Genomic DNA, 25811 nt, shown 5'->3' on the forward strand with positions numbered 1-25811 from the left:
CCTTCCCCCCGGGTCGGAGTCGTACCACCGACGTCCGGTTCCCAGGGGGGCGGCGGCAAGAAAGCAGAGGGTTAGAACTTTAAACGAGGGTTTTGCAGAGAGAGAGTTTTGCGGAGAGAGAAAAGTCTTTGGTAAAAACTTTCAATAGTTTATAGTGTTCTGCCAACTTATAATGAGACAACATATTTTTATAACATGAATAGACTATTTCATCACAAAAAATACCATTACGCGAATTGCACTTGTAATTTTGTTTACATATTTAAAGCTGGGAAAAAGGTTAATAATCGCCAAATTTCAAAGTGAGAGTGCTAATGACATCGTTTAGAAGTTTGAGTGGTGCTCATAGTTAATTAGGATCATAAATGCAAATAAGCCTATAAAAAAAAACTAGGGTATGGACATATGACACACATTTTTAACGAATTTGGATACTCACTCCCTTCCATCTATGTCACTCGAATCAAATAATCCACCTCATCACCTTTAAGCCCATGTAATTAGTAAAAAAGACAATACAACAAATACTAATTACAGCCGTTGTTGTCGTGAAAACAAGTTGAATGTCATTTCATTTTTTTTTTTGGCTAATATATTGAACATTTAGAAATGTTGGCGAATTTGCAATTTTAATTATAGTGGGTTTTTTTTTTTGACATTCACACAGGAGGTGGTGTGAAATTACCACTAGGCTATTTTAGGTACCACTTAATTATAGTGGGTTAGTAGATATAATTTATCATTAAAAAGTTTGTTTAAAAAATAATTATAAAATTGAAGATGTGTCTTATTTTTATTAGGGGACAAGAATGAGACACACATATGATCCATTTTCAACAACTCTTCAAAGAAGAATCTTATACATTTTGAGCCTAAAATATTCTCACGCTGGATTATTAGAAAGATGTCAATTTTATGACATGCACTCTCTCAAATCTAAAAATAAAAATAAAAGGAAGAATGAAAGAAAGACAAAAAAGAGAGTCTAATCTCAACAGGAAAATGCAGGTTTTAGATGATCTTCTTATGCTTATTGGATTTGGCTCTGAAGCCATCCGTCTTGATTGATGAACTTGTTCACATTAATCAAAGTGTCCAATTCATTAAATTCCAAATGCTTCACCCAAGGCACTCGTTTAGACACATCTGATCCAGGTCCTTTACATCCCACTTCAGCAAATTTAATCAAATCCCTACAAAATAAAATAGAGAAATATGTATAAATAAAGAAGATAAGGGAAAAAAAACTATAAGAAGAAATATAGAAACGTGTTAACTCGAATTTATCCCCTCATTTGATACTCTGGATATATTGTGTAAAAAAAAATAGAAGACTATTAATTATCTATTTTTTGACATAAAAAAGTTGATTTGATAAATTAATTAATTTTTGACGATGATATATATATATATATATATATATATATATATTTATAAAAGGTAAAAAAAAAGTAGATTTGAATAAATTTTGTTTAATCTTACTCGTGACCGGTTCCCATCCATGCATCCCAACCTTGCGGGACGACAATATTGTCAATTAGACAATTGTAAAACAATACTCGAGAGAATTTCCTAAGCGCCCTCCCGAGGAACGCGGGCCCCGTCCCAAACACATGGCTCGAATGGAAAACAAAGCCAGTCTCTTGGTTTGGAGCCTCTCGTCCTTGGGCCGTGATATAAGAAGTGAACCCTATTCCCAATATCGACGTAGTCACATTTATGTTGCATCCCTGCATTTAATAATTATCGACTTTAATATATACTTTTTTGTAGTATAATGTTCGGATGGCCAAAAAGATATCGGAAAACATATTGCGAACACTTGTTTCCAAAGATAAGAAAAGAACTTCGTACCGTAAAATATGATTGTCCATTACCCCATATGAAATCTACGGCGCCTTCAATGTAGCACGATTCGTAATAGTGACGGCCTTGGAAGTCACTGAGTGTGTCTTGAACGCTAGCGAATCCGCATCGATAAAAACTCGCTTCGTCTCCCATAATTAGAGCCGCGGGTGCCCATAATATTTTATGCCCCGCATAGTCGTTTATTCTTGGCATATCCGTTCCGCGGTTATATGTATTCTACCATATTCAAGAACGAATAATTAAGAAAACTTCTAGGTTCAAACGTACACATATTTCATGTGATCATGCAGCATTCATTCACTTTGTAACGTTTTTTTGGGGGGTTTTTTTTTTAAGAAATAATTTGTTTTAAACGCGGATGAGTGTTTTGCAGCTTTGCTGCATTACGTTTTCTGTACTCAATTTTAGTATATAAATTATTTATTGCGTTTTAAATTGGGCAACTCGGCGATATAAACTTAACAATGATACTTTTTAATTTAGAAATCTTGATGTGCGGCCTTTTTTTTCCTTAGTTAGGTCTCATATGCCATGTCTTTGGATGAATATATTATTAAATATGACCCATTTTCATTTAAAACTGAGATATATATGTCATAAATTCCATAAAAAATAATAGGATATAAGTTTGTAAAAAAGTTTTGAAGCCAAAGTGAAAGAAATAAGAAGATATAAACCTAATAAAACGGTAAGATTGCTTAAAATATTATAATAAACTGATAAAGACTGATATAGCCAAATAGAACTTAATTTTTGCAAAATAGTCATAGTTTGCCAACTATAAACAAACTAGCCAAAGTAAGATTAATCTAGGCTGGATTAAATTTAATTCCAACGAACTATAAAGACAGAATGTAAGTTTTATGAAGGCTAGATTAAAATTAATCGAGGTAGGATTAAAAGTCGTAGTACTCTCAATTGGCTATTTTGCTATATCTAATGAAACTATGACTATTTTGCAAAAGTCATAGTTTGAATAAGCTATTTCATATCATTTTTTCAATTTTAAAAACATCGCCAGGTCCTAGTTTTCCTTTAAAAGTTATATATTTATATATTTTTTTTTAATTAGTCCCTCTGTTTTTTTTTTTTTTTTTGTATTAACCCTTAAATTTAAGTTTCTGGCTCCGTCTTTTAAGTTTTAACATGATTCTCCTGCGATTATATTATTCCGAAATATTTCTAAAATAAATATGACGTACCAAGAAGGAAATATCGCGCGCAACAAACTTATCTGCAAACATCTTAAACGTAGTGCTCTCAATCGAATTTCCACCTTCGCCGAAGGCTATAATAGTCTTTTCCATACCCTCTCCTTCCAGAGCGATGAATCGCTTCTCCCGAGCAATCGTCACCTTTTCGCTTCACAAATAAATATATATAATCATTAATTAACTCTAGTTTTTTTTTTTCTTAGTTACGATGCATATACGACACGTGTCTTACAAGTAGATTCCTGCTCTGACATGGATGAGAATCCATGACTGGTTTGTAGAAGGTACTACGGCATCGATGGCTTGTTGCACTGTCTTGAAATCTCCTCCGCCGTGTTGATCGACCGTGATGGTCCGAGAAACGACACCTCGTTTGATGTCGTTTATATTTGGTGTTGTGAGACTATATCGAGAGTAAGAAGAAATGGGCATAGTTCCCAGTAGAAGGATGAGAGCAGTGAACAGCTGTGGGAAACTCATTTTTAGAGTAAACAACTGAGTGAAACTCAAATTTTGTTTTTTCTTAAAAAAGAAGATGCAACAATGAGATTCAAAATGTATGACTGTTGCCTTGTATATTTATAAGCCCGTGTATTGTGATCGATTTAATGGTGATTTTCCAAAATTTTCATTTATTGTGTTTATTTTGAAAGGTAAATATATCCAAGGAATTTTCATGATTAATATGCAATTCCTAGTTTAATATGAGAACTTTATTAGAAATATTGCCTTCGAAATCAAGAGCTGATCTTCCTCTAGAAAACGTATGTAAGGCGATTAGTGGATTAGTAGTTTTGATTTGGAACTGTTATTTGTTGGCTGGTTATTCAATATCTATGATTTTATTTCATAATATTTAGTATTCACCATAAAAAAAAGGTCGAAATTGCATGTAGTAATGCGTTTTTAAAACTAATCGCAATAATTTCGTGTCTAAACTCGAAATAGTTGACAGTTTTTTTTCTTCAAGTGGTAAACAATTATATTTCTTTATATGTATACATAAATAAAAAATTGTTTATTTGTTTTTTTTTCTTCATTTAACATTTTTTTTTTACCGTTTACACCTTTATTTATAAGAAAAATCACAGTTTACAATTTGAAAATAAAATACTATTTTTATAAAGATTTAAAACACTTTTTATTTATTTATTTATAAATGCTATATTTCAAAAACATTATTTATGTAACTTTTCTAAAAAGACTAAACGCCGACCCCGTATTTTGAGCTCATGGGCTGATGGGAGTGGTCGGCCCGTCCTTTGGCTTTTTCTTTGGGCTCGCTCGCCAAGACCCAAAACTTCACGCTTGTGGTGTCGATCTTTCTCCAGATGCGCGACAGGCGAGTGACAGCCTTTCTTTATGTAGAGTGGTTGGCCTTTGCCTCGGCATGGTGTGCCGACGCTTGAGTGCTAGTTGGTCGACTTGAAGAGTGTGTCGGTTGATGTATGCACTAGTGGATAATTTTTGCGTTAAAGAAAACTCAGCACAACGCAAGCACACGTGTCGTAAAGCAGTAGAAGTGCATAAAGCATGAATCGATCTCACAAGGAATTTGGACAATTTTCGATGTAAACTCACTAGCTTTTCTTTTTGAGTTATGAAAATATAAAAAGTGGGTTTTTTTTAAAATATTTTTCAGAGTGATACTATCTTGAATGCCAGAATAAGTCAAGGCAATTAACAACGATAAAAAAAAAAAAAACCAAAAAAAAAAAAAAAAAACAAGGGGCGCAACTTCGTTAGTTCATCGACTCAATTGGCTAAGGTAATGATTCTAAGCTCGGGTTAGAGTGAGAAAACTTAGTCTAAATCCCCTAAAATATCCACTAAATTCTCTGAGTCTTTAGGGATCTAGCTATTTGGCGAACTTACACATCTCGACTTGGATTATATTAAAACAAATAACCGCATTTACCCCAAGATTTCAAACAGCTACATATACCCCTAGTCTTTTTATAGCTCTAGGTAGGTGAATGATGAGAGACGGATAGAGCTCCCTCGTTTATTACCTCTCGCTTTCTAAACTAGCTCATGGATTTACTAATTAGCTAGCTAGACTAATTAAAGATGACACACAATCCAATCCCATAGAATTCTCCTATCTATTCAACCATAAAGCACAATTCTAATCTAAAGCTTTTAACCAATCGAAATCAACTCACTTATTACATCGCACCACTTTAACAACTTAGCTACTCATGATTTTAAACAAACAAAGCATAATAGAAATGAGTAAAAGAAACAAAGCAAGAAACAAAGAAGACTCAAATGCAAACTTCAACAACCAACAAAATGCATTAACTCTAGACCAAAAGTGCCAATATCCAACTCAATAAAACAATAAATAAATAAAATCAAAAGCACTAAAGGAAATGGAGTTCAAACTAAGAAGAGAGAAGAGAAAAAAGTGACCTATAAGAGTGACGATGAAAATGGAGAGAGTTTTCAATTCACTCCGTCTTCTTCTTCAACAATCCAAAGCTCAAGGTCTTCAATGGCTTATCTCAAAACCTAGCTCTCAAACTAAAATATAAAAATATTGAGTGTTGTGTTACAATGACCTAACTAAGAGTATAAGACTCTCAACTGTGTGTTTTCGGAGCATTTGGGATCCTTGGAATAGATCCAAGGACTGCGTCATCCACGCGACGCGTCATGCAAGGGATATGTCGCGTCTTCCTGTGAACACGTCGCGTCACCAACGCGTCTAGCTCTCTGTTTGGATTTCTGGCTTACCGACGCGATGCGTCATGTCGTCCTTGTTGGTCGAGATATGTTGACTTTTTTCCATGACTTCAATTGGCCGTAACTTGCACCATTTTGTTGTGTTTTTGCCCGTTTTGATCAATAACCTTCTCTCACGCTCTTGTACCTGAAAATACACTAAAAACTACAAAATAACATCAAATTCCCTAATAAGAAGCTTCGCTTCTAGCTTAAAGGATAATGATAAGTGTGGATGAGTTTTAATTATCAAATACTCCCAAACTTGAACTGTTACTTATATCAAGTAACAAAACAAAACTATACAAAACTAAGCTATTTAAAACATAACTATACAAAATAACAAAAGAAGCTAAACTAAAAATGAGTGCTTAACATGAGCTTTGAACACGTTTAAACGTCTCCCCCTAGAGAAAATCAACTTCACAAGTAAGAACAGCCACAATTAAAGCTTAAGGAACACAAGTGATCGATCATTCTCAGTTGGCTTAATCTTGTTTGAAAATTCCCGTGTGTGCGAATTTGTTTCAAACCCAAGTCAAAATATATCAAAGACTTTCTCACCTATCCATAACATGCAAAACTCGATTAAGAATGTTCAAAGTTGAACTTGGAAAACCAAAAGACTTTTCCCCTTTTACTCTCCACTTAATTTAGACAAGGCTAATGAAAGTTCATACGTCTATGTTGGCTTATAACGCTAGACTCAGGTCAATGAGTAGGATATGAAAAAAAATGTGGCTTTAACGTTAACCTAGCGACTCAAACTTCACTAACTAACTCAATGACAATCTCACAAATCTTATCACACTTTTCTTATCTCTTCTTTCAACTTTCTTCACGAAAAACACCTTAACTTTCCCTAAACTTTGACTTTTTTGAGCGGGAATGTGGACGACGGCTAATCTGACTCCAAAACACAACATAAAACAAATCAACACAAGTTCAAAATACAGACGGAAAATGTGAGCAAGGTAAGAAAAAACCATAGAAAATAATAAAAATAAATACCAACACCACCGAGGTACCACCAACACGAAATAACCAAAGCCACGTTTCACCGGAGCTGTCGAACAAAATACATCGGACCCACAACGCAGTGGTCTTCCGGAAAGCACTTCGACGGACTCGCTGGAGTCGGAAAAGAAAACTTTGCGGGGGGTTGATGCAAAGGCTCTTGTGGGATGAGAGGTCGAGGAACGAGGCGGGGGCGAATCACGTGGCGGATCTGGTAGTTGTAGAGGTGCATGAGCTCGACGGCGACCGGCCTGAAAAGCAAAGCTCACCATATAGGGTGGAGGGAAGGAGGTGGTCGAGGACGACGCAGAACAGAGAAAAAGATCTTAGTGAAAAATTATGCCATATATAGACAAAGGTTCAAAATACCCACGATATCAAGGAAAAATGAGAAGTTCGGTATAAAAATGACTATAACAGCTTAAATATCGATTTTATTCCTCAAATATCGATTTTTATGGAAAAATGACTATAATAGCAAAAATTGAAAATTATTCTTCGAATAATGATTTTTATGGCCCTAAACAGGCCTAAAATTTAAACTTGAGTTCTGGGGCCAACAAAGACACATTGTTGTTTCTAAAAATTCATAGAACCCTACAAGTTTATATGGAGTGATTTCTTTCAATTTTTTAGTTTCACAATAAGGTTAACTCTATTTGTTAGGTAAATTTTATTTATTTTTCCACTCCCTTGCTTCAAGTTAAAATGAAGTGGTTCAAAATTCAAATAAATGTTATATATTCATTCATTAAGAATATTTATAGATATATATATATATATATATATATGTTATATAATATCTATTTAAAATATAATTGTTATATGTATCATTAAATGATATATACATAATATCTATTTGTTATAGAATTTTTGTCGATATATCCGGCGGTAGTCAATATATCATCGGTATCATCGTTAATCGGTATTAAAATTATTAAGATGCATGTCGATATATCCGTCGATACTCGATATATTTATATCCACCGGTACTCAATATATTAATAAAATCTAAGCTTCGATATCGATATTTTAATATTTAGACATCTCAATATGATATACTACGGAGTACATAAGTGGTTTGATTTTTATTATAAATTAAAATGATACTACGCTATATGCCTATGTCATCCTGGCTTCTAGGACGGGAGTCGCACGAAAGGAACGACTTACGCACGTGAAGTGGGCCTCGCGGAAGTGTCGTCTGCCGCGTGGCACGGAAATGGCAGTTTTCTTCCGCGTGGGACACGGAAATGGCAGAGGCTGCCGGAAGGTGTCGGAAGGCATATTGCCGTTGGATTGACCGAGGATGTGTGTGTGTGTAACGTGTATATATGGCTCTCTGTTGTGTGTGTACTGTGTACTATGTAACTTATATATGGGCCAAAAAGTTTTAAATGGTTAATAATTTAGTCCCTTTTCTTTTGTGTGTACTGCAGGTTTTGTGTGTATGTTTACTTCATATTAACGTATACATATAATATGGTTGGTTTTGTGTGTGATGTGAACTACTGCTACAAAAAGTTGTACACACATTAAAATGAAAAGAGGCAGTGGGTCCCGAACTGACTTGTTATACGAGTGAGGTGTTTTTTTTTAATTAAATTTCAGTCATTGGATCTACAACAATCTATTCATATAAATTATATATTTAAGTTTATAAATTTTTATTATATAATTAAATTTATATTCTATTTTTTGTTATATAGTTAGTTTTTAAATTTTTCATTACATAATTAAATTTTTCATCTAATTTTTGTTATATAGTTTAGTTTATGTAATTTTGATTATACATTTAAGTTTTTAAAATTTTCATTATATAATTCAGTTTACATATTAGTAATTTTTTTAAAAAATTTAACAGTTTAGTCCTTTTTCATTTATCATTTAAATTTGATTTTTATTTTTCTTAATTAATTGTTGGAATTTAACGGAAATCCATATTTTCATTAAGTTTAACGGAAATTCAATTTCCAATAAACAATAGAAAACACCAATTTATCAAATGAAAATAACATTTTCAATAAGCAACTGAAGGTCACTTGTTAGAAATGTTATTTTCGTTTCCTTCCGATATTTTACTTGATGTCTATGTGGTTTGATTTTTATACTAAATTAAAACACCAAACCCAAGAAACCCATTAACTAGACAAGCACGAGTCCTCAAAAGACTACATAAAAACCACTCCGATGACCGAGAGGTCCGACACCCACATTCGATCATCTCATCCCATCCAATGGATTAGAACGGTCCACGTGGATACCCTAAAAAAAGGAAGTGAATAATAATCAAAATTATCAGAGCAAAAAAAAAAAAAATATCAAAATCAAATGCATGTAATAGGTAATACCTATATAGACAGTAATGAGAAGCTTTGACGAAAGAGAAACAGGAAAAGAAGAAAAGAAGAAAAGAACAGCGTTTCTGTGAAAGACAGCCATGCAAATGAAGAGCGAGGAGGACCCACCGGAGAGCCCAATCATCAACGGCCTGAGATCCTCTGATTTTGGCGCCAACGGCGACAGCCTCACGGTCGCTCTCTCTGGGCCGTGCGATCAGCAGAAACAAATCTCTTTGGACGACTCTGAGAGCTTCTATAATAAGCTCCATGGTCTCTATGAGTCAAATGGGGTCAACCTTGTGTAAGCTGTGTTGACTATCTTAGACTAAATCCAAGTAAAACTGACTGTAAAGTTGTGTTTTTTATTCAGCCCCAAAAGATTGTCATTTTCGCTATTAACTCCTGTGCATTGCATATAAAGAAGTGATGAGTTTTACTTTAGTCCTCTTTGTTTATTTTAGTTTCCTTGCTTTTTTTTTGTGTCGAATTTTTTAATATCTAGTTTCGTTTTTTTTTTTTAATTTATATTTAGGGTAAATGTGAGAGAGACATTGCTGAGCTTGCATGACTTTTACAAAGAGGTCACTAAAAGAGGCGGGTATTATCAGGTGTTTTTTTTTTTTTTTTGGTGTTTATTCTTTATTATATCATTTTATCACAGAGAGACTGAGAGAGTGGAGACTCGTTATATTTTTTTTTATACTTTAAACAAAAAAGAAATAGTAAAGCAATATCTGCAATTCTGCATACAAAAAAAAAAAATATAAATAAATAATACAAATATGTGGGTCATTCATGACTCATTAGTACTAATTAATTTGAATATGAGCTATTGATTTCTATTACTAAAGAGCTATTGACAAAGCAAACTTTCTGATGATATTCTCAACATTTAATTGTTGTTCTTGATTAAGATGGTATAATTTTCAGGTGAGCAAGGACAAGCGATGGGAAGAAGTTTCGGCCGCCATGAATCTGAAAGGAACAAAAGCTAATGGTATGAGTCAACAGCTTCAGAGAGCCTATGCTCTTTTCCTCTACCAGTTTGAGCAACATTACTTCTACAGATCTTCGCGCGGAGGTACTGACTTTATCACCACAATTCCGCGCTTCATTATTTGTAATTTATGTTTCCGAGTCTCTTAATAGGAAACAAGCGCAAGAGTGCTTTGGACACCATAGATGAGGAGAAAGACTACTCGAATTTCGAACCCGAGGCACTGAAGAAGAAAGCAAAGGACGGGCCTAATATATTTTACACAAGTTCTGTCTCCGTTAGCCTTTTCGAACTCTTTAGATAACTAAGATCGCCGAATTGTCGAGTATTAATTTTTTTTTTTTTTTTTAATAAAGGGGTGAGTATGATGGAGCAAAAACAAGTCGGCCCTGGGACACCGGCGAAGGCGAGAGAGAAGAAGTCGGAAATCCAGAAGTACGGCCGGCCAAAGCGGATAAGGACGGCTTATCAGATATTCATAAAGAGAGAGTGTGAACGGCTCAGAGGAAGCCTCAGAGAGAGGCTTGTTGGCAAGAGCTTTCGGTTCATGGCCGATGATGCTTGGAAACACCTTTCCGAGCTCGACCGCCAAGTAAAGTTCGCATTTTTTTTTTCGTGTGGAATTTATTTGGCGGGAGTTTTATTTCGTGTCCTGAATTTCGAGGAATAGACTAGAAACAGGCGTGACAAGTATGAGTCTTTTATCTTTATTCGCGTCTAAAGCCCCGTTTTGTCCTAATGTTTATACTAGATTGACCCCGGTTTTTTGTTTGTTTGTTTGTTTTTTAAATTTGCAGCCGTACATCGACGAGAGTAACAAGGACAGGGAAATTGTCTGTGAAGAAATGAAAGCTCACAAGGAGGCCGAGAATAGGAAGCTTCCGGAAGGTGAGTACCGTGTCCGTGCCGAATTCGAGGAGCCGAGCGGAATGGACGGTCAAGCGAAAGTTGACTCGGCCGTTGAAGTCACAACACATGACTCGCCGGTCCCGCAAGAGGCGCAAAGTGTAACTGAGAAGAAGAATGTGTAAGCAATGAAAACAAAAACAGATTCAGTGGTGGGCAGCCCTTTTTTTTGTGTGTGTTTTTTTTTAGTTTTTTTTTTTTTTTTTTTTTTTTTTTTTTTTTTTTTTTTTTTTGTAAGGTTTGTTTGTAAAATATGTACTCTTGGTAGAAATAAGGTGATCGTAGGCAGGGTTTTGGTTTTTCTGCTTTTGAGGAAGCAGAAGAAGCAAAAACGGTACATTTTATTTTGGGGGCCTAGCTTAACTTAGCTAGAACCTGTGTATATAAGTATGTATATGCATGTATGTATTTATGTATTGCTTTTCTAGGTGGTGTTTAATCTGGACTATTTGTTATGTTTTTCCTATGTATGATATTGAGTGTGTTTGGGTTAGAATCGACGATTGTAAAGAAGAAAAAAAATGTGATTTGGTCGTTTAGATGATGAATCAGAATTCTTAAGGGATTTGATGGAGATAGATTTCTATTGTTTACCAACGTATTTGTATTATATTTAGCAAAAATAAAGTTGAAGTATGGATTAGACACGGTCACCTAGGCCATTGAAGTATGGATTTACTTTGTATCAAGGATTTAAATCTATCGTGGGATTCAAATCTCGCGCGAGATCTTGCGTTTTAAAAGGTCATGAGAGCGAGTTGACTAACACTTGCGAATTGGACCATGTCTCTCACGTTATCTCGCGTATCTTTTTTTTTTCTCCATTTCTCGCCAAAATCGTGTTGCGAAGCGAAGACAAATCCCTCATTTTCGCTCATTTCCCGCAAGAACCAGACGAGAAAAGAACTTTGGGTTTCTCACCACTTCCGTCGCTAAAACTGCTCCGATCTTGCTGATTCTCGTGCGAGACTTCCATTTCCCTTCGTGGCTGTTAAAACTTGTCCAAATCATGCAGAATTCCGCCGATCCCGCGAGGCAAGTGTTCAGATCTAGATTTTGATTTTTTATTTATTTGGTTTTCTTAATGGATTTGGAGTTTGATAATTTGATTTGGTAATTAAATTATGAATTTCATATATATTACGAAGATTGTTAATTATGAAATTAGTTGATCACTTGATTTTGTAATTTTTGTTGATTTGAAATGGGTTTTTTTTAATCAGAATTTAAATATGGGTTTATTTGAGTAATTGCATTATTGTTAATTATGAATTTAATTATGAAATTATTTGTTCACTTGATTGTTAATTTTGTTGATTTTAAATGGGTTTATTTGAGTAATTGCATGTTGTTGTTAATGTGATTTATATTTAATTTGTAATTAATTTGATATAAATTTAATTAAATCCTCGATTATTGATTGCTTGGTTGATGTTATTCGTTATTGTTAAATATGCAACTATTTTGAATGATTGTTAATTATGTAATGTTTTTCTGAATTAATAAAATAATTTATTTTTTAAATATGTTTTTAGATGGTTAGGTGTTAAATTTATGATAAAGATGATTTTTATAATAGATTATGGGCCAAAAGATCAAAAGTACTCAAAATAAAAAAAATTAGGACAGAAATTTCAAAATTATAAAACCTAAAAATTAGGGACTTTTGCACCTAAAAAATGAAATATTTAGAAAATACACTAAATCGACCTTATCTGCTTCCACAGTACTTCCAGTCCAATATTTATAGGAAAAAAAAAACAACCATAAAAACTTCCCTTCCGAGTCCCCACGAAAGCGAACCCTGAAATCACACAAAAACCCACGCCCAAAAGCATGACACTGCAGTCCGAAAGGGGTAAAACCGTCTATACACTTGCATTTATAACGATTAAAGTCCCTTCCCCTTCCCCGCCACTTAAAAGAATCAGCGGAGAGGAATTAAAACAATCTGATTTCAATGGCTTCCAAGCTCGTATCGCCTTCGTCTTCTCTATCGCACTCGACGAAGCTCTTCTCTTTCTCTTCCAAATCGGGTTCTCTAACGCCGATTTCTCTCCAATGGCGACCCAGACGCTCTTCGCTCGGGCGGAGAGGAACAGCCGTGAGGTGCTGCGTCAAGATGGGCGAGGAAGAAAAGAGCGTCGGAGGAGAGTCTAGGGAAAGGAATTGGGGAAAGGTCTCGGCGGTGCTTTTCGACATGGACGGAGTGCTCTGCGACAGCGAAGAGCCGTCCAGGAGGGCCGCGGTGGACGTCTTTGCCGAGCTCGGCGTCGAGGTCACAGTCGAGGACTTCGTTCCGTTCATGGGGACCGGTAGGTTTCGTTTCAGTGTTTTTTTTAGTGAATTGATTTTTAAGCCATTGGTGTTTGCGTGTTAGAGTTCGGTACCGATTGAATCCTTAAGTCATCTTTGTTCTTGAGTTCGATTTTAGTGAATTACGTTGTGAGATTGTGGAGTTATGTAGAAATGTATCTTTTATCTTGCGAGACAGTTTGAATTTGTAGGTTATTGGATAACTTCAGAAGAAATAAAACAGCGTATAAATATGTATTATTTAGGCATTTATATATGCTTGTGCTAGATTCTCAGTTTGGATCGTAAGAACGAGAATTGCAATAAGCAAGGTTTGAGAATGGTTCAGGTTATTGAGTGGCCAGGTTTGAGTATTAGTTTATGCATAGTGCACCGATTTTTTGAATTTTAAGGCAAACACTTCTGACTGAAACATTCAATTTATTAATGTTGTTTTTTCTCTCAATTTACCAGGTGAAGCCAATTTCTTGGGAGGAGTTGCTTCGGCCAAGGGCGTTCAAGGATTCAACACTGAGACGGCCAAGAAGAGATTCTTTGAAATATATTTGGAAAAGGTCATTCAAATTTATGTTCATAGTTGACAGATACTATCTGCAGAGTCAAATAAGTCCTGGCATTGATTTTTGGGTTTTATTGCTAACTCCCTGAATCGTACATTCTTCTAGTATGCCAAACCCAATTCAGGAATAGGATTTCCAGGTGCCCTTGAACTTATTACACAGGTACACACAACGAATACAAAATTATCAGAATAATATATTTGCATTGTGAAGTATTTTCTGATAAATTTCAGTCCATGAATATATTATTTTCCTACAGTGTAAAAGCAAAGGCCTTAAAGTTGCAGTTGCATCAAGTGCCGATCGAATCAAGGTCGACGCCAATCTAGCTGCCGCTGCTTTACCAGTGTCAATGTAAGCCAATCTGGATATTCTTTTACATTTCTCTCAACTTTGTGTCAGTAACGTAAGAAAGAGGTACATGCTGTGACTTGTTCCCTTATGCTCATTACTTGTTACAGTATGTTTGTGAGAATGTCAAAGAGATGGATTAAGTAATCAATTTTAACTTTTTTCTTAATGAAACATAGCTCTCAAAACTCTTTGAACTTTGGAAACTCTAAACCAAAATGTGACGGATACCTTTTTTTAAAAAAGAAACAGAAATTTTCATTTAAAACCTGAGCCCTCCGGAAAGAAAAGATAACAGAAACAGAACGACCCCACAGCCCAAAGCCCGGACCAAACGCCATAAAAGCACGCCAGCCCGTAAAAACTAAGGAAGGGGTGAACGAGAACATTACAGAAATAAAAAGGAAAAGGAAAAAGAAAATCACGCCTACTTGGGACAGACCCCCCAAAAAACCCACAAAAACCGCCAAAAAACCCCCATTGCCATTCACAGAGCCGCTGCCCAGTCTCGTAGGAGATTTCAGATAAAAAAAAACCCCTTAAACTCTTCCGAGGAGGAGAAAATCCACAATCCCACGCTGTGATGGGTGTCTCAAATGATCCCAAAAACGGTCGATTCCAAATCCTGAAAAATACTTATGTTCCGAGCTCCCCGAATAGACCAAAACACCGCCGTAACGCCTGCCCTTGCAGCAGAGACCCATTTCGAACAACGACCATTATCTTCGGATATCGAGAGCAGGTCGGCAACCCGAGACGGCCAAACAAAAGTTGTTACCAGCTTGTGACAAAAAGATTGAAATTACCTCAAAATAATGTTTTTTTTGGATATAATAGGAGTTCTGCCTAATACTGTGAAACTTGGAAAAGAGGCAAGATGTTCCCCTAGACTGCTATATTATAACATGACACTTGTAAGGATCAATGTAGAATATTATAAATTGTAATATTAGAAATATACTATAAAACTTTGATTGCTTTCTCATATGTCTGTATATGTCAAATATTCCTATTGGGATTGTGCGTCTGTGTCTGTATATTTTAACTCTGACTTTATAACAGACAATTTTATACTCATGCGCATGCTTTTTTTATTTATTACCTTTTTTCTGTCAGGTTTGATGCTATTGTGTCAGCAGATGCTTTTGAAAACCTGAAGCCAGCTCCTGATATTTTTCTAGCAGCGTCGAAGATCTTGAATGTGCCGATTAGTGAGGTGGGTTATTACGTTTCTTTAATTTCTGTCTTTCGAAGGATATTTTTTTGTTAATTAACTAGCTGGGTTACTGAGACTGTACCCTTTGTATGATCTGATAAATCAGGGTTTAGAACATTATGAGTAGCAATGGTTGCGTTGATTCTTTTTTGAGTTTCAGAGTAAACTGACCTTATGAGTTTTTGTATACTCGCATCCTTATTGATTTTTGTAAATAGCACGACCTTGATTATTTTATGAAGGAAAAATTCTGTTAAATGCACCTGCAGGTTCATTATAATTTTTCTAAAAAGTTTAGGTATGTTCGGCGTTAACTAAACTGTATATACTCTGCTGCAAAATCTCTTTTTAATTGTGTTTCTTATATAAAAAAATGTGTATATTGATTTTTTTTTTTCATGTGTAATTGTTCTTTAGTGTATTGTCATTGAAGATGCACTTGCTGGTGTCCAAGCTGCCAATGCTGCGGGAATGAGGTACAATCATCACATATATCCTCTTTACGTTTCCACGTAAAGTTTAGAGTGGAGTTCACTTGAACCTTCTCAATTCAACTTTTTAGTGGATAGGAATTCGTGATGGATCCTCAGCACATCAGCCGTTTAGGTGGCGCTAATTGTTGGCTCAAGTTTGTTGATCCAAGGAATTTGCTTTCTGGTAAATATTAATCATTTGGTGTTTCATCAGGTGCATAGCCGTCAAAACTACCTTATCAGAAGACAATTTGAAGACTGCTGAACCATCTCTTATTCGTAATGAGATTGGGGATATCTCACTCCATGATATTCTCAGTGGTGGCTCTGATGATTATCGTATGTAGCCATGAGAAAATGCTGCATATGTTCTTTTGTACCAATTATGTAGAACGGTGAAGCTACACTACTTTCATTTTTAAAGGCTATGATTGAGGCTTATTTTCTTGCGCGGATTTTTCATGTATTGGGAATTTCTGCCATTCACTGCAGAGAAAGCTTTTGGGCTACAATGAATTGATTTTTATGACATAATGAATTGATTTATTGTTCCTGCAAGATAAAGCTATAGCTTATATAATTCATAGTATTTCTCCTTGCAAATTTGTTTATGGGTTATAAATGATATTACATTTTCCGGCATGGGGTCTCACAAAGGCATGCCATTGCAGATGGGAAGATGCGATCAAGCCAAGTTTTACAAACATCATCCCAAAATTCCTCAGGCACGCTCATAGAAAATACAGATAAAGGGCCAGTCCAGAGTACAAGCTCTGACACAACTGGAGGGTAAGATACGGTGCAATATATTAACTCAATCTTGATCAATGGTTAACCTTTCCTCTTTGGTCCGTGTTGAGATAATAATGTCTGGAAAGATGGACAAGGAAACATTAAATATGGACCATTACAGTGTTATCTGTGTGAAAATAATCTTGTGCTATTCAGTTGGTAAAGCTTAAAAGATGAATTGATCAATGAAACCCTAGCTTGAGGCTGCAGAATAATTTATGTACAGGTTGCAGGGTTCTCGGCGAGATCTATTGAGATATGGAAGTTTGGGGATCTCCCTTTCTTGTCTTTTCTTTGCAGTCTCAAACTGGAAGGTAGAATTTATTTTAAAGACACGAGGAGCTTCATGGCAAACTCAGCTGAATTTCTTTCGACTTTATGTTATTTCTCCAAAGTTTTTATTAGAAGTAATATTGTTTCTTTTTAAGTATGTATTAAACTTCTATACCTGCACAGGCTATGCAATATGCATCACCAAAAGCAATTTGGAATGTACTGTTTGGAGTGACCCAGCCATCTTTTGGGCAGAATGAAGGCGATGGTAACGGACATTAACCTCTGTTTCCTGAGTTTTTCTCTTCTGCCTTGGGTGTAATTTATGTCAGATGTCAATTTGATTTCCTTAGTTTACTCTAACTGGTTGCAGACGGATCAAGGTCTAAAAGAATCCAACGGTTTGTGAAATTTATAAGTGACCTAGAAACCAGGTAATAAAGGATTTCTCAACCTTTTAAATTCCCCAATGCAATCTTTTTGTAGCTTTGTTTAATAGGTTATGTCATTCATATCCAAGTTTGTTTTACTCGCCTTATGATTTATGCATAACCTCTTTCTAACAAAAAAAACAAAAACCTTTCATTTTTGAAGTGGAGACGCCCCTGCGGTGCCAGAATTCCCGCCAAAACTTGACTGGTTGAATTCTGCCCCTCTCAAGTTACGTAAGGTGAATTGTAATTGACCTGAATTTATTTGGTTAAATCAGGAGGTATTATTATGATCTTGGAGTTTATTATTTTGATTAATTTAACAGGATTTAAAGGGAAAGGTGGTGGTACTCGACTTTTGGACGTATTGTTGTATAAATTGTATGCATGTGCTGCCTGATCTGGAATATATAGAGAAAAAGTACAAAGACATGCCGGTAATTTTGTTATTTTATTTGCTTATTTAATCTGATTTTTACCTGGTTTTCAACATTAAATTATCCAAGCCGTCAGCTATTGTGTCTGGTATCATTGGAATTTGTCGACTAATGTTAGTTCTCATGACATAGTTTTTTTACGAAAAAATAAACAAATTGAAGTTCAGTCAAAATACTTTTTTGTCTTGTTGTGTCCTCGCCCTTGCAGTTTGCAGTTGTGGGAGTACATTCCGCAAAATTTGATAACGAGAAAGATTTAGAAGCCATTCGCAATGCAGTGTTACGCTATGGCATCACTCATCCGGTTAGTTTCAATCGCAACTAGAGCTTGTTGACAAGGACTAGATTGATCCAACATACAGTTGGATGCGCTTTAAAATTATCTAACTGTACACACATTGTATAGTACTTCTAAACAGTTTGTATAAAAGTACACTCAACTGTATAAAAACAAAAACTACCCTGTGCACTTCCGTGATATAATACAGGTTGTGAATGATGGAGATATGCAACTATGGCGAGAGCTAGGAGTGAATTCATGGCCTACCTTTGCTGTTGTTGGACCTGAAGGCAAACTCATTGCACAACTAGCCGGTGAAGGTCGTCGAAAGGTATTTCCTTCGACTGCAAGAAATTTCCCCGACACATCATTTCTAGGAATGATATGTCTTTTAAACTTGGAATCGCCTGATCAACAGGACTCCTTTTTTTTTTCTCAAGGATCTTGATGATTTGGTTGAGGCTGCTCTTGAGTATTATGGTGGGAAGAAAGTGTTGGACAACACCCCTCTACCATTGAGATTGGAGAAGGATAATGATCCTCGATTGGTTACATCTCCACTGAAGTTTCCAGGGAAGCTAGAAATCGACGTCCTCAACAATAGGCTATTCATTTCTGACAGTAACCACAATCGCATAGTACTCTCTTTCTCTTCCTCTCACAATTGCATGGTACTGCAAGAGCAAGGAACGCTTGTAACTATTTACTCTCTGCTTGGTTGAATTTCAGGTCGTAACTGATCTTAATGGAAATTTTATTGTCCAAATCGGAAGCACGGGCGAGGAAGGTTTACGTGATGGCAATTTTGATGATGCCACCTTCAATAGGCCTCAGGTAAGAGCTTAATATTGGATGTTTACTGAGAATTGATTGAAAATATATTTGAATTTTTATTACTATAATACCCTAATCAATGAGGATCTCATATGAAGTGATCAAACATGAATTAACTAAATATTATCGTTAGCGGTTTGTAACTCCAACATTTATTTTTATAAATCAGTGAACTGTGACAGAAAATAAATATACTTTCCAAATTAAGCTGGTAAATGAGCAAGCACGTTTCCAACCTCATTGTTGGGCACAAAAGGTCAAAACCATATAACTGAAAACTACCCCTACTGTCATAATCTGCATTAAAACATACCACTTGTAGTTATATTTCAAGGCAACCCAGATAAATGGACAATTGCATCCATGTTTTTTCATCCATTGTTGAATTTTTACAGTAATTCTATGATTTTCTAGGGCCTTGCTTACAATGCAAAGAAAAATATACTTTACGTAGCAGACACTGAAAACCATGCTTTGAGGTACGCTTTTATTGCTTAACTTTTTTAAATACTAGTGTAAAAAGCTTTGGTTTTATGGACCCATCAAAATGTTTATAGCTTCAACTAATGTAGGGAGATTGATTTTGTCAACGAGGCCGTACGTACCCTTGCTGGAAATGGGACTAAAGGATCTGACTATGCTGGAGGAAGAAGAGGAAATACTCAGGCAAGGCTGAAATGACTGACTTCATAAGTCAGTTGATTTTCCATGTTTGTGGAATATTGATATTTTTGAATTTTTCTCTGGCTTATCGTGTACTCGAAGAAATTAACATGCTTGTTCTTCTCCCAGCTCCTTAACTCTCCATGGGATGTCTGCTTTGATCCGGTCTATGAGAAAGTTTACATTGCAATGGCTGGCCAACATCAAATTTGGGAGCACAATACATTAGACGGACAGACCAGAGCATTTAGTGGTGATGGCTACGAGAGAAATTTGAATGGCACTAGGTATCGTGTGAAGAAGCTCGCTGTAGTTTTAGAAAATTTAAAAGCTCTGATATAGACAAAGATTAGACAAACTACTTCCTTATTCTAGGGTGACAGTTCTACTCTGCCTAGTACGAGTAAGGAATACAAAAAGTCTCTGAGATGTCTATGCTATGTAGGAATATCATATAAGACCATACAGTTAGAATTTCCACACTCGTTATGAAAATGACACGTCTATCGATATATTTTTATAGCCATCGGTTTGAATAATACACATATAATACACACACACACACACTCGCCGTTTCTGTCTAGAAAGATCTGTGCATGAAGTGTGGACTTGAAGGATTCCAGCAATAAATGCAATGAGTCAGTGAATATTTGAACCCACATTGACACTTGCACATCTGTTTCTTAACCAAAATTTTTGGAAATGATAAATGCCAAATTTCGACACCATGATATCTGTATTTCTTCGTCAACAGCTCAACGACTACATCATTTGCACAGCCTTCTGGAATTTCATTATCTCGTGGTAATATTTTGTGTTTTTGTAGGCTGGTTGGACTTTTATTTTTCTTCCACAGCTGCGTTAATTTGTATCGTTTTTGTAGATCTCAAGGAGGCATATATTGCTGATAGTGAAAGTAGCTCTATTCGAGCACTTGATTTAAAAACTGGAGGATCTAGATTGCTAGCCGGTGGTGATCCAGTCTTTTCAGACAACTTGTTCAAGGTGATTTGAACTCGGAAGCCAATTCTGGTTCTGGTAAAATGTGTTTTTTTTTTTATATCACCATATCTACCCTTCCTTTTTTGTACAACCCATTGCAGTTCGGAGATCATGATGGAATTGGGGCAGAAGTACTCCTTCAACATCCGCTGGGTGTCCTGTGTGCAAAAGATGGTCAAGTTTATATTGCTGATAGCTATAACCACAAGGTATACTGATATTTTATCATTTTCAAATATAATAGACTGCTTCGTCTGAAGAATGCAATCAATTTTATTTCCCTGAGACAGAAGAGCCAACAGCTTTAGTTTGCTTCAGTAAGAATGTAGTTATCTCGACATCTGAAAAATGTGGAACAGGGTTACTAAATCAGTTTGTAATTGTACTCTACATTGATGCTTGAGAAATCTATTCCTTATGTCTCTGGTTTTAAATGTTTGTATACAGTTCGAACTACTGTAATATATTTTTTGTTTCCCTTCCACATTCCAGATCAAGAAACTAGATCCAGCTAGTAAAAGAGTTACGACCATAGCAGGTACCGGGAAAGCTGGTTTCAAGGACGGATCTGCCCTAACAGCTCAGGTTGGAAATTTAATTCCAATAGTCTTAACAATTCCTTTTTGGCCACAGTGGTTAAGAATCAATGCAATTCTCAAATAATAAACAATGAAGTAAATTACACGCTTGTGTGATAAACTAAGATGACTTGAGTTACTAGCTTATCTTAAGCACACTTCTATTGTTTTCACAGCTCTCCGAGCCAGCGGGAATCATTGAAGCGGAAAATGGTATCACTTCATAACATGAAAGAGTGCTCCGGAACGTAGATTTTCAGTTCTGAGTCATTAAAAATGGGCATTTCTTTTTGTCATTCTTCCACAGGAAGACTTTTCATTGCGGATACAAACAACAGCATAATCAGATACATCGACTCAAACAAGGAAGTCCCCGAGCTTCGAACCCTAGAGCTAAAAGGCGTACAGCCTCCTAAGAAATCCAAATCTCCGGTACGACTCAGACGACGAGCACCAACAGATGCAACGGCTATTAGAATTGACGGCGTTGCACCCAGAGAGGGAAACCTTTCCATCAAAATATCAGTACCTGAAGAGTACCATTTTTCCAAGGTGACAATGATCAATTTAGTCATCCAATCCAACAATGCAGCGAAATCATGTGTGTGACTCACGTTTCTTTTGAATACCATCACAGGAGGCTCGTAGCAAATTCAGTGTCGATATCGAGCCCGAGAATGCCGTGACCATCGATCCTTCAGAGGGATATCTTAGCCCAGAAGGGTCCGCAGTACTTCATTTTAAAAGGTCTTCGTCCACGGCTTCGATGGCGAAAATCTACTGCAAGGTATACTCAAGTCTATATTTTCGGCTAAATTTGACAAAATACTAGGTTTCATCTTCCGTTAATGTTCAACCAAGTGATCAAATATACCTTTTTTATGATATCGACTTGGGCCTTGTTTGGTCTTACAGGTTTACTATTGCAAGGAAGATGAAGTTTGCCTGTACCAGGCATTGTCGTTTGAAGTTCCTTTTCTTGAGGAAGTTTCGGAATCTAAACCCGCTGAAATAGTACTTCCGTTTCTAGTCAAGCCGAAAGCTACACCGACCAGCTTAGAGCTTCCAGTTTCTCCCTGAAGTAAAGGTAAGGCCTCTTTCTTATCATTTCTTGCAATCTTCTATATATATATATGATAATGTGTTATTGAATCGGAAAAAAAAGCAGTCAAGTTTCACGCATAACGTAAAAATACATGAATTTGAAAATGTTCAATATAAATTCCTAGAATAATGCGATTCAACGGGGTAAAAAATTTGTCATTTTAAAAAGCAAATGCCATTTTCCTTTGAATTTTCTTTTTTACTGCTCTTATAATGCACTTTTATGTTCGAAGTTACTGTAGTCTTGAAAATCAGACGTCATCTTAACTGTAAAGGTTTTTGAGATTTTGACAATTGTGACACCTCTATTAATTTTTTTTAACTTTTCTTCTTTTGCCATGTTTTGATTTACCGACCATCTTCCTTAATAATAATTATAATAATAATAATAGAGGACTAAAAATTGCGGCATTGTCATGTCATTTTCACCGAACTCTTCAACATTTAAGTCAACAAATAGGTATCTAGGTTTGTGATTTGGTCATTTCATTTGAAATCCAGTACATTACACAAAAGAAAAAGGAGATTGAATCAAGTACACTCTATAAAAGGATTTTGAGTTCACCATTTTTATTCCAAAACCATGCGACTTTGTTTTTTAATGTCGTCTGAAATCATTGAAAAAAAAAATGTGTCCTTTTATTTGCACAACAATGTGTTGCTGGCTGATAAATGATAGAGCATATATATTGCCAAAAAAAAAATGAATACATGCGGCCAATTATTTTTTTTCACTTTAAAAGACAGTATTTTGGGTATTTATACCAATAATGCTAGAATGCACCAAGGAATGCCCTTGATAAAGCCAGAATGCCAGGTTACATATCTCACGTGAAACGACGACTGGGTTTGCTTTAAAAAATTACAAAAACGACAGTTTTGTTTGATTTGACATTGTTCCCTAATTCGCAACCAAGTCATGTCTTTTTCGAAGGAAAAGCTTTACATTGTGACACCAAGTTTGATTTTATGTAAAAAACAAAAAAAAAAAAAAAACTTGAGCCTCACTTATTTAAAACAAGACCCGAGGATAATATTAATTAATCGTCATCCTTATCAGAAATACAAGTAGCCATTTTCCTGGAGATGATGTGTCGTTTGACGTTTTATGCCTACTAAACGACGTATAATATTTAATAAACAGATTCGTTCTCTAGGCAATGTGACATCAATTGAGTTTTTGTTATTTATTCTTTGTTTGAAGAACAGAGAGGGAAAGCTTCAATAAGACGAAAGTATTTTATTATATTATATACCTGATTGCAATTTGATTAATCTCAAGTGGAAATGCAGTTCGCCGTCATATGTTCTAGAATTATGAACAAAATAAAGTAATTCATAAGCTTCATAATCATTTTCAGTTATTTTAATTTTCTTCCTCACAATGCATTGATACTTCCCAATCACTCTCACTTCTCATCAAGTGTTGAATAATTCCAAATACTAGAACTAAGCTTGTAGAACAAGATAAATATTATGTTGGTGCCAATTTTTTTATTTTATTTTTATATATAATTATTATTACCAGGCGAGGTCTCATTCTTTGGAAGGTCAAAATTCTTCCCAGGTGCTCAAAGGCCAATGTTGATATGTATATCACTACATAAATACATGTATATTTATTCATTCATAGGAAAGAATAATGTCACTTTAAGTTTAACAATGGCCATGCATGTTCCGTCTACGGCCTCTTTTTAATTAGCCATTGTTTTTTTTTTTTGAGGGATAATTAGCCATTGTTTTGATCAAGCGTAATCATCACTGTTATCGGCATAATCATGGAGTGTGTTATCGTATAGATTGCTCACGAAGGCACGCACTCGTGCGCTCTTGTTTCTGTTAGATTAAATGATTACTTTGTTATAGTGTATCAATTATGCCTAATTATATTTAATTATTTCTTTCATTAAGCAGACAGCATATCAGCCACCTATATCCCTAGTAAGCATTTTATGGGCACAATCTCCAAAACAATCTCTCAGACCAAATCATGTTAGAGAGCACTATATAAATTTGTTTAGTCTTGACTATTAGCCCCTAAACACATTATTTAATTGCAAAACTTGCACTGTAAAGCGCGTTATTTGTTCCACCAAATCCCATGTTTATCCTCAACATTTAAATAATGTTTATAAAGTTTTTAAATGTTCAACTTATGAACTTGGTTTTGAACACTGACTTCTTCCTTATCCGTTGATTACTGTTCTAAATTGACCTTAGAGCTCTTGATATTTTAACTGCTTGGGTTAACACACATATATACGTACAAAATAAATAAATTTTTTAATTAAATAAGCCAGCCGTCTTGTTCCTAGTGCGACTGAGAGATGCACGTTCTACAGTAATGCTTTTTAATTTTTTCTATTTTTTCAATACAAACTGAAGCCTCTAATTGGAAGAAGATAATAAATAAATAAAACTGTGTGATTTCTCAGGTGAAATGAAAACACATGCTTCTAGAAACTTGTAGCCACGTTGAGATTCATGTTTCTCTGACCAGTAATTTGGTTCGGACTTTAATACATTGGAGAGGTCAATAACCTAACAATTTAGAAAAGCCAAACCTAATCCGTGACAGATGAACTAAATGGACGTTTTACTTGTCAAGTTCAAGCATCCACGCATAAAACTATAATTAATGATCATATCTAGACAAAAAATAAATTAATTAATTATAACCAATAAAAAAATACTAAGGCGAACGGATGGCTTATTTTAATCCTAAAGTTCATGTTAGGGAACATTGCATGTCACAAGTAATCAAGGTTATTTGTCTTGTCTTGTACAAGATATAACTATATCTCCATTTAATTAATCATTTCTAAGCAGAAGCAGTCCTTTGGCGATCGGTTTTTATTTTTATATATAATTAGTATCGATTTGCTGTGAAGCACCAAATAAAGCTCATGGTTTCTCTCGAAGAGTTGTTGAGAAAAATAAAAGCGTGGATGATGTACATGGAATTGTCTGATTCAAGAGAAACCGAAAATTTTCTCTTATTGGGTTAAAGTGAATTATATTTAATATTATTTCTCTTTTCAAGATGATAAAAATTATCACTCGTCACCAGAGATAAAAAAAAAAAAAAAAAAAAAGTACAAGTGCTATAAATGAAAGCAGTTAAATTCAATATGTTGACTTTGGAAATCTTCTAAAATCTTTGTTCGACTATCTAGAGCTAAATTATGAATACTATTAAAAAAAAAAGCGATAATTTAGGAGAAAACCCATACTCTATGAAGTATGAAGTTTGGTTAATGTAGCAGATATTGAGCACTGGAAAATTTAATTGAGTCTCTTTGCGACATTAAAGCTTGTCTCACTCAAGGAGGCAAGGCATTCTGGGATGTCACTAATAGATCAGATTCTTCAATTATTCTCTCTATTTTATAAAATACAATACAAGTTCCTTATTTATATAATTTGTTG

General features: G+C 35.3%; 3 protein-coding genes across 3 annotated transcripts; 2 read left to right on the forward strand and 1 right to left on the reverse strand.

The window, feature by feature from the left end:
• Nucleotides 1-1030: 1030 nt before the first annotated feature.
• On the reverse strand, nucleotides 1031-3563 carry LOC149381374 (putative pectinesterase 29). The gene is made up of 5 exons (XM_089601341.1): nucleotides 3316-3563; nucleotides 3072-3231; nucleotides 1855-2085; nucleotides 1483-1730; nucleotides 1031-1193 (listed from the first exon to the last, which is right to left on the reverse strand). The coding sequence occupies exons 1-5, from the start codon at nucleotides 3561-3563 to the stop codon at nucleotides 1031-1033; spliced, it is 1050 nt and encodes a 349-aa protein (XP_089457467.1).
• Nucleotides 3564-9219: 5656 nt separating this feature from the next.
• LOC149381375 (putative high mobility group B protein 11) lies at nucleotides 9220-11234 on the forward strand. The gene is made up of 6 exons (XM_089601164.1): nucleotides 9220-9470; nucleotides 9702-9777; nucleotides 10100-10250; nucleotides 10319-10432; nucleotides 10523-10758; nucleotides 10964-11234. Exons 1-6 carry the CDS (start codon nucleotides 9268-9270, stop codon nucleotides 11195-11197), a joined length of 1014 nt encoding a protein of 337 aa, XP_089457290.1. The 5' UTR covers nucleotides 9220-9267; the 3' UTR covers nucleotides 11198-11234.
• A 1773-nt stretch (nucleotides 11235-13007) lies between these two features.
• On the forward strand, nucleotides 13008-24295 carry LOC149381376 (haloacid dehalogenase-like hydrolase family protein). The gene is made up of 29 exons (XM_089630764.1): nucleotides 13008-13387; nucleotides 13842-13942; nucleotides 14054-14110; nucleotides 14208-14302; nucleotides 15416-15515; nucleotides 15933-15991; nucleotides 16203-16327; nucleotides 16660-16777; nucleotides 17007-17094; nucleotides 17237-17321; nucleotides 17427-17487; nucleotides 17648-17723; nucleotides 17811-17921; nucleotides 18130-18225; nucleotides 18410-18532; nucleotides 18642-18839; nucleotides 18931-19035; nucleotides 19450-19514; nucleotides 19608-19701; nucleotides 19828-19985; nucleotides 20453-20502; nucleotides 20582-20703; nucleotides 20802-20909; nucleotides 21193-21285; nucleotides 21455-21491; nucleotides 21586-21830; nucleotides 21916-22065; nucleotides 22194-22365; nucleotides 23911-24295. The coding sequence occupies exons 1-28, from the start codon at nucleotides 13033-13035 to the stop codon at nucleotides 22356-22358; spliced, it is 3240 nt and encodes a 1079-aa protein (XP_089486890.1). The 5' UTR covers nucleotides 13008-13032; the 3' UTR covers nucleotides 22359-22365; nucleotides 23911-24295.
• The last annotated feature ends 1516 nt before the right edge of the window (nucleotides 24296-25811 follow it).

This window comes from Urtica dioica, chromosome 11 (assembly GCF_054948205.1).
Source record: "Urtica dioica subsp. dioica isolate 48M chromosome 11, U.dioica_male_clone48M_v1_H2, whole genome shotgun sequence".
Taxonomy (NCBI): domain Eukaryota; kingdom Viridiplantae; phylum Streptophyta; class Magnoliopsida; order Rosales; family Urticaceae; genus Urtica; species Urtica dioica.